This window comes from Danio rerio, chromosome 16, assembly GCF_052040795.2.
Source record: "Danio rerio strain M-AB ecotype USA chromosome 16, GRCz13ab, whole genome shotgun sequence".
Classification (NCBI taxonomy): Eukaryota; Metazoa; Chordata; class Actinopteri; order Cypriniformes; family Danionidae; genus Danio; species Danio rerio.
Window position 1 is genome coordinate 54,854,087 of NC_141036.1, and position 13,795 is coordinate 54,867,881.

The window sequence follows — 13,795 nt, forward strand, 5'->3', positions numbered from 1 at the left end:
TGCTGGGTTTGCTGTTTATACACTGTAAAACCCCAAAAGTTAAGGTAACTCAAACCATTTGAGGAAATCGATTGCAACAAACAATTTAAGTTCAAAAACTAATCCTAATGAGTACTGTGAACTTGATCCATTTAAGTAAACGAAGCAATATGAGCACAGTAAAACCCAATAAATGAAGAGAACTCAAACCAACTGAGTAAGTTAAGGCAACCCAAACCTTTAGAGAAAACCGATTGCTACAAACTATTTGAGTGCAAAAATACTAATCTATATGAGTACTGTGAACTTACTCTGTTTAAGTTGAAGTAATGAGGTATTTAATTAGCTCATTACCTTCAACTCTGTGTTCAAAACTCTCAAAAAAAAACTTTCATTTAATTTTGAGTTAACTACACTCAATTCATTTGATAAAGTTGACTGGTGGGTTTTATAGTGTGGAAAACTTCCGATCCTCCATGTTTCAAAGAGTGGATGGGTGAATTGTATCAAGTCATTCAGCTCGAGAGAATGCGCTTCTTGGAATCAATTTCAAACTGTGTAGCAACCTTTTCTGGATTTCCTCAAAACTAATTAGTGCTATGCCAATAATTTAATGGAACAATTGATCTCTTATAATAACATTATGATTGCTTTGATTGGTAAATACCCCCATTTGTTTATTTATTCACTTTAATTCACTTAATTTTTTTATTCACTTTAAAAAATGTATTTAATCACTTATACTAGTTTATGTGTTTTATTTCCTGATTATTGCCGGGGTTGTTATGTTTATTCAAGATTTACTTTGTTTTGTTTTTGTATTTAAAAAAGAAAAACGATTAAATACACTATATTTAAAAAAAACTCGACACATTCTAAGGTATGTAAAAGACGTGCTAAACTGTCGTACACATATTTTGATACTTGAAAAGCCCTTTTTATCCTTGACCCACGTGTTGTTTCAAGTACCTAGCAACCGCCCAGAAGAGCCAAGCAACCGCCCAGTACACCCTAGCACTACAGCAATGTGAGAAAACCACTCTCAACAGTTGAGCAACTACACGGATAGCCGAGAGATGACCTGCAACACCCTAGAAATACAGTCAAACAGCTAAACTAATGCTGAGAAGCTGCTGATGGTGGACTCGTTTACATTTACTAATTCAATTCATAGTTTATTTTCAAGGATCATGTCGGCTTTATGCCATCGTGCAGTAAAAAAAAGTGTATTTTTATAATGTATGCCTTTCAGAACAATTTGTTCAAATTAGATCAATGTTCTACTTTGTACATAGCTGATTGTATAATAATTATGCAGGGTTTAAATTGTAACTTTGGTCTTATGTTGCATGGGTATAATTATAGCATATAGTTATAACTATAGTTATTTATAGTAACAACCAAATATACATTGTGTCAAAATTAAAGATTTTTCCTTAATGCCAAAAATCTTGATAGCTTTCCTTAGGATATTTTGTACTGTAAATTTTGTACCATATATATATATATATATATATATATATATATATATATATATATATATATATATATATATATCAGTTCTGTCTGGTTCTTAAATCTGATTGGCTGATAGCAGTGTGATATTGAGTGACATATGAATGTATGTCTTATAGAGTGGAGGAACTATGACGCCAATTTGTATGCAAAAACCCGGAAGCGAGTTAGCATTTTAGCAGTTCCGGTTCCCTCGTCCTAAAGTCAATGGGTTTTTTCAATTGGATTTCAGTAAAATCGCTTAAATAAGGTTCGTGGCTGACACAAACTCAAAATACTTTTACATTTTATTCTACGACATAAAACACATCGGTTACATCTCACTCTTGATTTTTTTAAATCAGCTACGCTTCTTTAAAATGAAGGTTGCTATCAAGTTGCTAAATGGGACTACAGGCGGAGTCAGAAACATTATGCGTCATCGATACCCAAAACTTGCATATTTAAGTTTATTTAACTTGCCAGTTTTGTAGACTATACTTAAACTGTTTAGTTCAACAAACTTAGTACTATACACACATTGTTACTAAGTACTATACTTAAATTAGTACTAAGTTTGTTGAACTGAACAGTTTAAGTATAGTCTACAAAAACCAGCAAGTTAAATAAACGTAAATATGCAAGTTTTGGGAGACTCCATTACTCCGTTTCATTGAGGCAATGAGTTTACTCAATTAATTTAGTTCAGTCAACTTAATAGGGATTTCAGTATATATATATATATATATATATATATATATATATATATATATATATATATATATATATATATATATATATATATATATATATATATATATATATGCATGTGTGTGCATGTGTGTGTGTAATAATATACTATGAAAAAATGTTTAAATAAATTTTAAACAAAAAATAAGTTGCCATTTATTTACATTATGATGAATAATTATACCTGAAGTCATTTTTCTGATTAAAAAAGACTTTGCACTTAAACGGTTGCACATATTAGAATTTTACAGTCAAGACTACATTTGTGAAAATGACGTGTTTTTTTCAGAGGATTAATTATGATGTTAAGCTCACTACACTTGAAATCTTAAACTTGTGCATTTTCATGGTACATAAGTTAAATCAACTCATATTTTTTAAGTGATAGGACCAAAATGCAAAATTTTAAGTTAAGTTCAGTCAACTTTGCTTAATCGTTTAAGTAAAGACAGCATTAGGGGTTTACAGTAATGCAATTCACAACCCTATATAGGCGGAAAACACAATATACGGATACTGTTAAATAACATATTTGTTTTGTGCTGGGTCACAAATAGGACCAACATGCTCTAAAACCTAAAACGAAACAAAACACACATTCGTTTGATCACCTGAATCAAACCATGACATAAAGTAAACGAAAACTGAGTTTCCAGTGAACTGACATCCAGCCCCGGCTATTCTCCCTGCAGCATGTGTGTCCTAACATGCATATATGCGCTTCCATGTAAAAAAGCCTTATCAGATCACAGATATGCGTGGTGTTTGTGGAGCAGCAGTGTATTACAGCGATGTGTAGTGAATTCAGCAGATGGCAGTATCTGTCAGACCCGCGTGAGCGCCTCAACAATGACACTCGCAGTATTGTAACATTGAAACATTCGTATACTCGGTGCGCGCAGATACAATGTACCGCAGCCGACAGATGCCGCCGAGCCGACACACAAACACCGACGACAACTAAACCTGCGATGGATTTTGCTTTAACGTCTCGTGAAGAGCCTACATCGGTAGATACTCGAACCGACAGCTAATACGGCCAGGAACAGGCGGCTGCGTGCGTTTCACGGGGGCTCATGGCGGAGTTTGTCGCCGAGAACTGCGGGGTCTCATCGGCGGGCGGCGGCGGAAAGTCTCCCCAGCCAAGCGAAGAGGCGGCCGGCAGAGCCGCGGGCGAGGTGTCGGTCTCCAACGGGGACTGTGGACCGTGTGCGCCCGAGAACCAGGGGCTCGACACGGCAGTGGTGCTGGATAGCAAAACTGGAATACCGCGGAAGACCAGTATTATCAAGGTAAAGGGTCGTTTTACTCATTTGTAATCTTGTCAAACCTCGCCCTGATACGTGCATTAGTGATCATCCACAGGTTTTGGGGGGCTCTCAGATGCACAGAAATCTCAGCCCACAGTAGACATGTCAATGCTGTTTCCACACGATCATGCGTTTTGTGATTTCACGATGCACATCCGTCACGTGCACTCCTGTACATTTATTTCTGCTTTTAGCTATAACTAGTCTCTGAATGCCTCGTTATAGCATAACTAGTCATTATGTATGCTAGCTGTTGCTTGTAATTCGGTTTTAGTGCTAATTGCACATCATTTCTTAGTAGTAGCCAAAGCTTTAAGGTATGTATTTCTGCTTCACTGGTGCTTGTATATTTTCATATGCATTATATTATTTCAAACTACTAAAATGTCTAACAAAAGTCACTTTGCTAAACTGTAGAGTTGAATTTTTAACATCTAAAGTCGACAGAGCAGAGATCAATGCAATTCACGACCGTAAATAAACGGAAAACACACCAGAATGGCTTATTAAAGTCTAACCAGTCACTATGTATGCTAGCTGTTGCTTTTTATCCAGCTTTAGTGCTAATTGCACATCATTTTTTTCAGTTAGTAAGGTATTTATTCCTCTCAACTAGTTCTTGTATATTTTTATTTGCATTATATTATTTCAAACAACTAAAATGTCAATAAAAGGCACTTTGCTAAACTGTAGAGTTGAATTTTTAACATCAAAAGTCGACAGAGCAGAGATCAATGCACTTAAATATCGTAAATAAACGGAAAACACACCAATACGGAAACTGTTAAGCAATTTGTACAGGTTTGGGGGCTCTCAGATGCACAGAAATCTCAGCCCACAGTAGACATGTCAATACTGTTTCCACACGATCATGCGTTTTGTGATTTGACGATGCACATCAGTCACGTGCACTCCTTTACATTTATTTCAGATTTTAGCTATAACTAGACTCAGAATGGCTTATTAAAGTCTAACCAGTCACTATTAATGCTAGCTGTTGCTTCTTATCCAGCTTTAGTGCTAATTGCACATCATTTTTTTCAGTTAGTAAGGTATTTATTCCTCTCAACTAGTTCTTGTATATTTTTATTTGCATTATATTATTTCAAACAACTAAAATGTCAATAAAACTCACTTTGCTAAACTGTAGAGTTGAATTTTTAACATCATAAGTCGACAGAGCAGAGATCAATGCAATTAAATATCGTAAATATATGGAAAACACAAAATACGGACACTGTTAAACAATTTGTACAGGTTTTGGGGCTCTGCAGATGCGCAGAAATCTCTGCCCACACTAGACATGTCAATACTGTTTCCACACGATCATGCGTTTTGTGATTTGACGATGCACATGTGCACTCCTTTACATTTATTTCTGATTTTAGCTATAACTAGTCTTTGAAGTGGCTTATTAATGCGTAACTAGTCATTATGTATGCTAGCTGTCGCTTGTAATTCAGTTTTAGTGCTAATTGCACATCATTTCTTAGTAGTAGCCAAAGCTTATGGTATGTATTCCTCTTCATTAGTTCTTGTATATTTATATACATTATATTATTTCAAAGTATTAAAATGTCTAACAAAAGTCACTTTGCTAAACTGTAGAGTTGAATTTTTAACCTCAAAAGTCGACAGAGCAGAGATCAATGCACTTAAATATCGTAAATAAACGGAAAACACACCAATACGGAAACTGTTAAGCAATTTGTACAGGTTTGGGGGCTCTCAGATGCACAGAAATCTCAGCCCACAGACAAGTCAATGCTGTTTCCACGCGATCATGCGTTTTGTGATTTGACGATGCACATCAGTCACGTGCACTCCTTTACATTTATTTCAGATTTTAGCTATAACTAGACTCAGAATGGCTTATTAAAGTCTAACCAGTCACTATATATGCTAGCTGTTGCTTTTTATCCAGCTTTAGTGCTAATTGCACATAATTTTTTTCAGTTAGTATGGTATTTATTCCTCTCAACTAGTTCTTGTATATTTTTATTTGCATTATATTATTTCAAACAACTAAAATGTCAATAAAAGGCACTTTGCTAAACTGTAGAGTTGAATTTTTAACATCAAAAGTCGACAGAGCAGAGATCAATGCAATTAAATATCGTAAATATACGGAAAACACAAAATACGGACACTGTTAAACAATTTGTACAGGTTTTGGGGCTCTGCAGATGCGCAGAAATCTCAGCCCACACTAGACATGTCAATACTGTTTCCACACGATCATGCGTTTTGTGATTTGACGATGCACATGTGCACTCCTTTACATTTATTTCTGATTTTGGCTATAACTAGTCTTTGAAGTGGCTTATTAATGCGTAACTAGTCATTATGTATGCTAGCTGTCGCTTGTAATTCAGTTTTAGTGCTAATTGCACATCATTTCTTAGTAGTAGCCAAAGCTTATGGTATGTTTTCCTCTTCATTAGTTCTTGTATATTCATATACATTATATTATTTCAAAGTATTAAAATGTCTAACAAAAGTCACTTTGCTAAACTGTAGAGTTGAATTTTTAACATCAAAAGTCGACAGAGCAGAGATCAATGCACTTAAATATCGTAAATAAACGGAAAACACACCAATACGGAAACTGTTAAGCAATTTGTACATGTTTGGGGGCTCTCAGATGCACAGAAATCTCAGGCCACAGTAGACATGTCAATACTGTTTCCACGCGATTATGCGTTTTGTGATTTGACGATGCACATCAGTCACGTGCACTCCTTTACATTTATTTCAGATTTTAGCTATAACTAGACTCAGAATGGCTTATTAAAGTCTAACCATTCACTATTGATGCTAGCTGTTGCTTTTTATCCAGCTTTAGTGCTAATTGCACATCATTTTTTTCAGTTAGTATGGTATTTATTCCACTCAACTAGTTCTTGTATATTTTTACTTGCATTATATTATTTCAAACAACTAAAATGTCAATAAAAGTCACTTTGCTAAACTGTAGAGTTGAATTTTTAACATCAAAAGTCGACAGAGCAGAGATCAATGCAATTCACGACCGTAAATAGACGGAAAACACCAATACGGAAACTGTTAAACATTTTTCACAGGTTTTGGGGCATCTCAGATGCACAGAAATCTCAGCCCACACTAGACATGTCAATGCTGTTTCCACACGATCATGCATTTTGTGATGTGCACTAGCTATATCTAGTCTCAGATTGGTTTATCAAGGCATAACTAGTCATTATGTATGCTAGCTGTTGCTTCTAATCCAGTTTTAGTGCTAATTGCACAATATTTCTCTGTTAGTAACAAATCCAAAGCTTAAAGGGATAGTTCAGCCAAATATTAAAACATACTCTCTTTACCCTCTCTCAAATGGTTATATGAGTTTCGTTCTTCTGTTGAACACAAAATGTGCTTTGAAGAAAGCTGGAAACCATTGACTTCCATAGTAGACTAATACTATGGATGTCAATGGTTACTGGTTTTCAGCTTTCTTCAAAATATCTTCTATTGTGTTTAACAGGAGATATTCATTTTCAGGTGAACTAATACTTTAATTGTAATTATTCCAGCCTCAGTGCTTGTTTATGAGTTGAAATTAATCTTATCTTTGTCTTATCTAGCAAGAAATGTGAGTTGTAAAACTGCAATATGCACCAGCAACTTTCCAAATGCATACTATAGTTCATAGTGAACTATATTACCAGTGTATTTATATAGTATGTAATAGCATTCAAACTACTTTACATAAACAAAAGGATTAAACGAGTCATAAAATAAGTGTAAAAAATAAACACAAGGAATTGAAATGATTTTCAAGAGGTTTACGAAAAGAGCGTGCAAATTGTTATAACAGTTGCAATGTTATAAGTCAGAACTGCAACAAAAAACAAGAAATTTGAGGCCTGTAAATTAAAACTGCAAGAAATAAACACTTTTAAAAAGAAAAATAAGGTCAAAATGTATTTATTTAAACTCCGAATTACAAGATATTCACTCAGAAAGTGTGAGAAAGTCCCAATTCCTGGCTAAAAAGTCAGAAGTGCGAGATACAAACTCAAACTTGCAATTGCAAAATGTTCAGATTTTGATTAAAGGGTCAGAATTGAGAGATTTAGATTTTAAAAAGCAAGAAATAAACTCATATATTTGCAAATTGTGTGATAAAGTTGACATTTTAAGTCAGAAATGCAACAAAGTCAGAAATGTGAGAAGGCCTTTAAACTTAAAATTACAAGTACTAGCCAGCTTTTAGAAGAAAAAACTAGGCTATGCAATCACAAGCTGTACTGCGAGAAAGGTATAAACTGTAAAAAGGTATAAACAAGATAAAAAGCTGCAGTTATCTTTATTTACTATTATTATTCCACAATGTCTTTATTACGCCCCAAGTCTAGGGGAAACAAAAAGGGCATAATAAACGAAGAACAAACAAATGTGTTGGGGTGGTGGATTTCCCAAACTAAACAAAACTTAAAGCAAAAGATTCCCTTCGGTCGACAACCAAACACACACTCAATTGAGAGTATATATGAAGATATTTATTATAGAAAAATAGGGTTTATATAAACGAGCATTTCGTCAGGGTGACCACAGGCCAAAATAACAAACAAAAGAATCTATAAAAATAAATCCACTAACTTACCTATTACTATTTAAAGAAACATACAAGAATCTTACCTGACTCCCTATTATAAACAAAGTCAAAGTAATCAAATAAATAGGCAGGTCACCCCTACACGCTAAAACTCTCAAAAAACTATTCAAGCATAGGATGGTCATCAATACAAAGGTGATTATTGTTGGTCGTCGGCCGAAGGGGTGAGGGAAACCCAGGAGCTCCACTCCAAACACCGAACACAGCAGAAATGAGCTCTCCGATTCCTGCCGGAAGCTCCCTTTTATACAGGCCTCGTAGACCAGCAGCCAATCAGAGCAGGGAATCACGCCTATAAGACATCAGAAAAACAGCAAGGAGGCGGGACAAAAGAAAAAGGAGTACAATCCGCAATAACAATAAAAAAATAAATAAACTTCAGTCGTAACAGTCTTTTATAATTGATAGTAGAGCTGCACGATTCTGACTAAAATGAGAATCGCAATTTTTTTTGCTTAAAATAAAGATCACGATTTTCTCACGATTCTGTAGATGTAAAATAAAGCTTAATATGAGACTATTGTTTTTTTTTCTTAAATGTATGGTAAAACAACAATATTAATATTATGTGTAGGTCTACTGGTTTCTATAAATAATTCTATTCTACTTATAATAATTCTGATGTTGAATCATGTTTGAGATTGAGCTGCACGATTCTGGCTAAAATGAGAATCGCGATTTTTTTGCTTAAAATAAAGATCACGATTCTCTCATTATTCTGTAGATGTAAAATAAAGGTATGGTAAAAACAAATATATGGCAGAACATCAATAATAATATTATGTGTAGGTCTACTGGTTTCTATAAATAATTCTATTCTACTTATAATAATTCTGATGTTGAATTATTGTGTTTGCGATATGCTTGCAATCTGTCATTGACAACATTATTAGACAATTTTATTCACTGGTAAAATCAGACATTTGTCATTATTATATTAAATTTAACAATATATAGGCTAGAGTAGTCATACTGACACTGTAAACATTTATTTTCATGCCCAACTCTGTTCGCTATGAAAGAAAACACGTATCAAATGTTTGTCGTAATCATAACTCTTAAATACGATTTGATCATTTAAATGAAGTGCACACTTTCGGTTTCATTTTAACTGCTAAGTGCTTGTTCATACTTCGCGCGCGGCTCCCAAACGATCACTCTGTGCCACAAACTAAATATTATTTACAACTGTATTACCTGTTACAGCATATCCAGGTTCTGTTCACTAAAGTAGGCGAGCGCACGTCTATCATTAAGTAGGGCGCGCTCCCTCCCTCTCTGTGATTACAGCTCACGGTCAGCAGCTCACGTCTTGTGCGATTTCCCGGCCGCAAAAACATCCTTATATGTCGACAAAAATGTCATTTTTAGGTGAATTATACCTTAAGAATACAGTATGTGACTCATTCAACATCGTTTGGAGGTGTCCATGTCGCTGAGCAACGTTGGTGAAACAATGAAAAGACTCGTGCAGCCGCCTTTGCTTCTCTCCTCAACTTGAAAATATGATTGGCAGAATCATAGAAATGCTGAATTAAGATCGTCTAGGGGGTCGAATCAAGATTGCGATCTTTATTCGATTAATTGTGCAGCTCTAGTTTGAGATATATGCTTGCAATCTGTCATTGACAACATTATTAGACCATTTAATTCACCGGTAAAATCAACATTATATAGGCTAGAGTAGTTATACTGACACTGTAAACATTCATTTTCATGCACAGCTGTGTGTTCGCTATGAAAGAAAAAACATATCAAATACTTGTCATAATCATAACTCTAAAATGCGATATGATTATTTAAATGATGTGCACGCTTTCGATTTCATTATCACTGCTAAGTGCTGTTCATACTTCGCACGCGGCTCTCAAACGATCACACTGTGCCACAAACTGAACATTATTTACAACTTTATTACCTGTTTCTCACAGCATATGCAGGTTCTGTTCACTAAAGTAGACGCGCGCGCCCGCACAGTCAGCAGCTCACGTCATGTGTGATTTCCCAGCAGCGAATACAGCATTACATGAAGACAAAAATGACATTATTAGGTGAATAATAGCTTATGAATACAGTATGTGACTCTTTTAACATCATTTGGAGGTGTCCATGTCGCTGTGTGAAACAATGAAAAGACTCATGCAGCAGCCTTTGCTTCTCTCCTCAACTTGAAAATATGATTGACAGAATCGTAGAAATGCTGGATTAAGATCGTCTAGGGGGTCGAATCGGGATCGCAATCTTTTTTTCGAGAAATTGTGCAGCTCTAATTGATAGTAGTTCCCAAAAGTGTGCTAGTTTACAGAAATGAATGTTGTGTAAACTTAGCCAGCTCACGCATCACATCTGATGCCAATTTCTAATGCCAGTGCCGTTTCAGACTTGTTCAGATAAAAATCAGAGATACTGAACACGAGCCCACAGAGTAATCATTAGTAACGTGAGCCTTGGTGCACATATTTACCACATGTGACTCATTACTATGGTAAAAGTGCAATTTATTTATTTAGTAGCACATTAAACACAGCAAAGCTATCCAAAGTGCTTGACAGAGTAAAAAAAATAAAATAAAATACCAAAGAGAACACAATTAAAATTAGGGCTGCATGATATTGAAAAAACGTATGCAATAATGTGTTTGTCTGTGATATATACTCACCAGATGGTTTACTAGGGCTATTTTAGAAAAAGGTCTTGAATTTATGATTGATAATGGTGATTCTGGTGAATCATGGGTGATAAATAATAAGCAAATAAATACATTATAATTAATAATAATAATTAATAATAATAATAATAGTAATTGCTTACATTTATATAGCGCTTTTCTGGGCACTCAAAGCGCTTTACACAATGGGGGGATCTCCTCATCCACCACCAGTGTGCAGCATCCTCCTGGATGACGCGACGGCAGCCATTTTGCGCCAGACCGCACACCACACACCATCTGATTGGTGGAGAGGAGACAGAGATGAAGCCAATTGAAAATGGGGATGTTTAGGAGGCCATGATGGACAGAGGCCAGTGGGCAGATTTGGCCAGGATGCCGGGGTTAAACCCCTACTCTTTTCGAAGGACATCCTGGGATTTTTAACGACCACAGAGAGTCGGGACCTCGGTTTAACGTCTCATCCGAAAGACGGCGCTCACTGAGCAGTATAGCGTCCCCGTCACTATACTGGGGCAATAGGACCCACACAGACCGCAGGTTGGGCGCCCCCTGCTCGTCTCACTAACACCACTTCCGGCAGCAACCTAGCTTTCCCATGTGGTCTCCCATCTAGTTACTGACCGGGCGCTGCCCTGCTTTGCTTCAGTGTGCGACCATGTGAGAGTTGCAGAGAGCTAGCTGCCGGCAAGCATTATAGCCAAGAAAAAAGTCATACAAACAGCGGTATGGTTTACTGTTGTGTCAAACATTCAGGATTCTGATCAAATGTAATGCAAAATGTAAAATAACACCGTATTGAAATTATTGTATTATTATTAAGCATAGATATATACACTAGATATCGCATAGGGACTCTGAGCATGCGTCAATAGCGCCGCCATATTTGTACAGTGCTCCCAGGACAAGTGTCATTCAATGCACTAGACAAGACAGTGTTATTATGTGAAGATGCTGGACTTTAGTGCTGTCTACGGGTGTAGTAATGAGCAAACAAAGAACACAAAGCACAAAGGCAGAACATTTCATAGGTAAGATTTCGTTTTTTACGTTTTTGTGTGTTATAAACTGTGCTAAACAGGTCACGTTATTGATGATAGCAGTCACTTACTGCATTCACCATAAGGCAAAGTAGCATCAACTCGCACTAAACACTCGGCTTATGCTAGTTTTGTTAAATAAAATCAGCAAACAATGCAAAAGAAACATGACTATGAGATGCTGCACTGCCAGAAACTTGTATTATTGTCAACTCAGTGAACGTCATTCATAATGGAGATTCATTCGCAAACCAATCGCTCCCTCCGTCAGTATGAGAAGTGAGAGCAATAGGGGAACATTTCCCCACACACAAACACAAGCTTTTTGTCAGGAATGCCTGTGAATGCCACTGATCCATCAATGTTTAAAAGTGATGTAAAATTATAAGTTTCGTAATTTAAAAAAAATGTGTATACTGACCTCCGGGACAACTCGCGATCATAGATATATGTGTATATGTGTAATTCTCTGGCTCTGGATGGCCACAGCCCTCCACTGCAGCTTGGTCCCGCATTCATTTCAAAGGAGCGCTACCCTGTACTAAAATAGTGGCTCTATTGACGCATTCCTTCCAATAGACAACAACAGGGTAGGCGACATTTAATGTATATATCTATGATTATTAAGTAGAATTATTGTTATGAAAAGTTACAAATGTTGTATTTTATGTGCCCGAATGCTTTGATCTCTCTTGAAATGCCTTTAAAACACGTGCATTGATAAACTTTCACTCTGTTTTGGTTCAACTTTGGAGTGACTCCACAAATGTCATGCATTCTCATCTGTGGTGCTGATCAACCACAATCCAAAGAACCTTTGCATATCCTGCTATGACTATTGTGGACGCACATATTGCGATATTGATGCTAAAACGATATATTGTGCAGCCCTAATTAAAATGCTACAGATGCCATTTAGGAAACTGCAATTCTATTATAAATTTAAAACTCTAATACATATTTTGAAGTGCAAGTTGTTTGTATTGCTAATTTAGTGCATTATCTTCAAGGCGACCAATGATAGTTCATGCAAAAATGAAAATTAACTCACCATTTACTCTCCCTCAAGTGTTTCCTAATCTTTAAGAGTGTCTTTATTCCGTTGAATGCAAAAGAAGATATTTTAAAGAATGCTGGAAATCGGTAACCATTGATTTCTACAGTAGGAAAAACAAATACTATGGACGTCAATGGTTACAGGTTTACAAAGCTTTTACAAATCAATAGTGTCCAACAGAAGAAAGAAAATTTTTAAACAAGGGTAAAAAGATGACGAGAGAATCATCATTTTTGGTTGAACTGTCTCTTTCAACCTAATCGGTAACCAATGACTTCCATAGTAGGTAAAACATATACTATGGATGTCAATGGTTACAGGTTTATTTAACATTTTTAAAAATCATTTGTGTTCAACAGAAGAAAGAAACAATTTTAAACAAGGGTAAATAAACGATGATACAAATAAAATTTTTGGTTAAAATATCTCTTTAAACCCAATCGGTATCTATTGTCTTCCATAGTAGGTAAAACATATACTATGGATGTCAATGGTTACAGGTTTATTTAACATTTTTAAAAATCATTTGTGTTCAACAGAAGAAAGAAACAATTTTAAACAAGGACAAATAGACGATGACACAAATATAATTTTTGGTTAAAATATCTCTTTAAACCCAATCGGTATCTATTGTCTTCCATAGTAGGTAAAACAAATACTATGGACGTCAATGGTTACAGGTTTACAAAATTTTTGAAAAAACAATTGTGTTCAACAGAGGAAAGAAACTATATTTAACAAGTGAATAAATGACGAGAGAATCATCATTTTTGGGTGAACTATCCCTTCAAACCCTATTGGGAACCATTGACTTCCATAGTAGAAAAAAGTAAATACTATGGACGTCAATGGTTACAG

General features: G+C 35.6%; 2 protein-coding genes and 1 long non-coding RNA gene across 12 annotated transcripts in view; 2 read left to right on the forward strand and 1 right to left on the reverse strand.

Annotated features, from left to right (window-relative positions):
- The window catches only part of rftn1b (raftlin, lipid raft linker 1b), a 400,288-nt gene that overhangs the window by 246,341 nt on the left and 140,152 nt on the right, over positions 1 to 13,795 (reverse strand). The gene's annotated exons all lie outside the window — the stretch shown is intronic.
- plcl2 (phospholipase C like 2) overlaps positions 3,103 to 13,795 on the forward strand; it is a 130,165-nt gene continuing 119,472 nt past the window's right edge. For all 5 annotated transcript variants that reach the window (XM_087287995.1, XM_087287994.1, XM_087287996.1 and 2 more), the window contains exon 1: positions 3,103 to 3,515. In XM_087287995.1, coding sequence (XP_087144121.1) covers positions 3,300 to 3,515 — 216 coding nt within the window. In that variant the 5' untranslated portion in view covers positions 3,103 to 3,299. The remainder of the gene's footprint in view (positions 3,516 to 13,795) is intronic.
- Positions 5,250 to 10,907, forward strand: LOC147840440 (uncharacterized). Of its 2 annotated transcripts, XR_015512263.1 has the most exons (3): positions 5,250 to 5,462; positions 6,379 to 7,888; positions 8,564 to 10,907. It is a non-coding gene; the product is annotated as an uncharacterized LOC147840440 (long non-coding RNA). The 2 variants fall into 2 exon arrangements; XR_015512262.1 differs by lacking the exon at positions 8,564 to 10,907 and having other exon boundaries at positions 5,260 to 5,462; positions 6,379 to 7,951.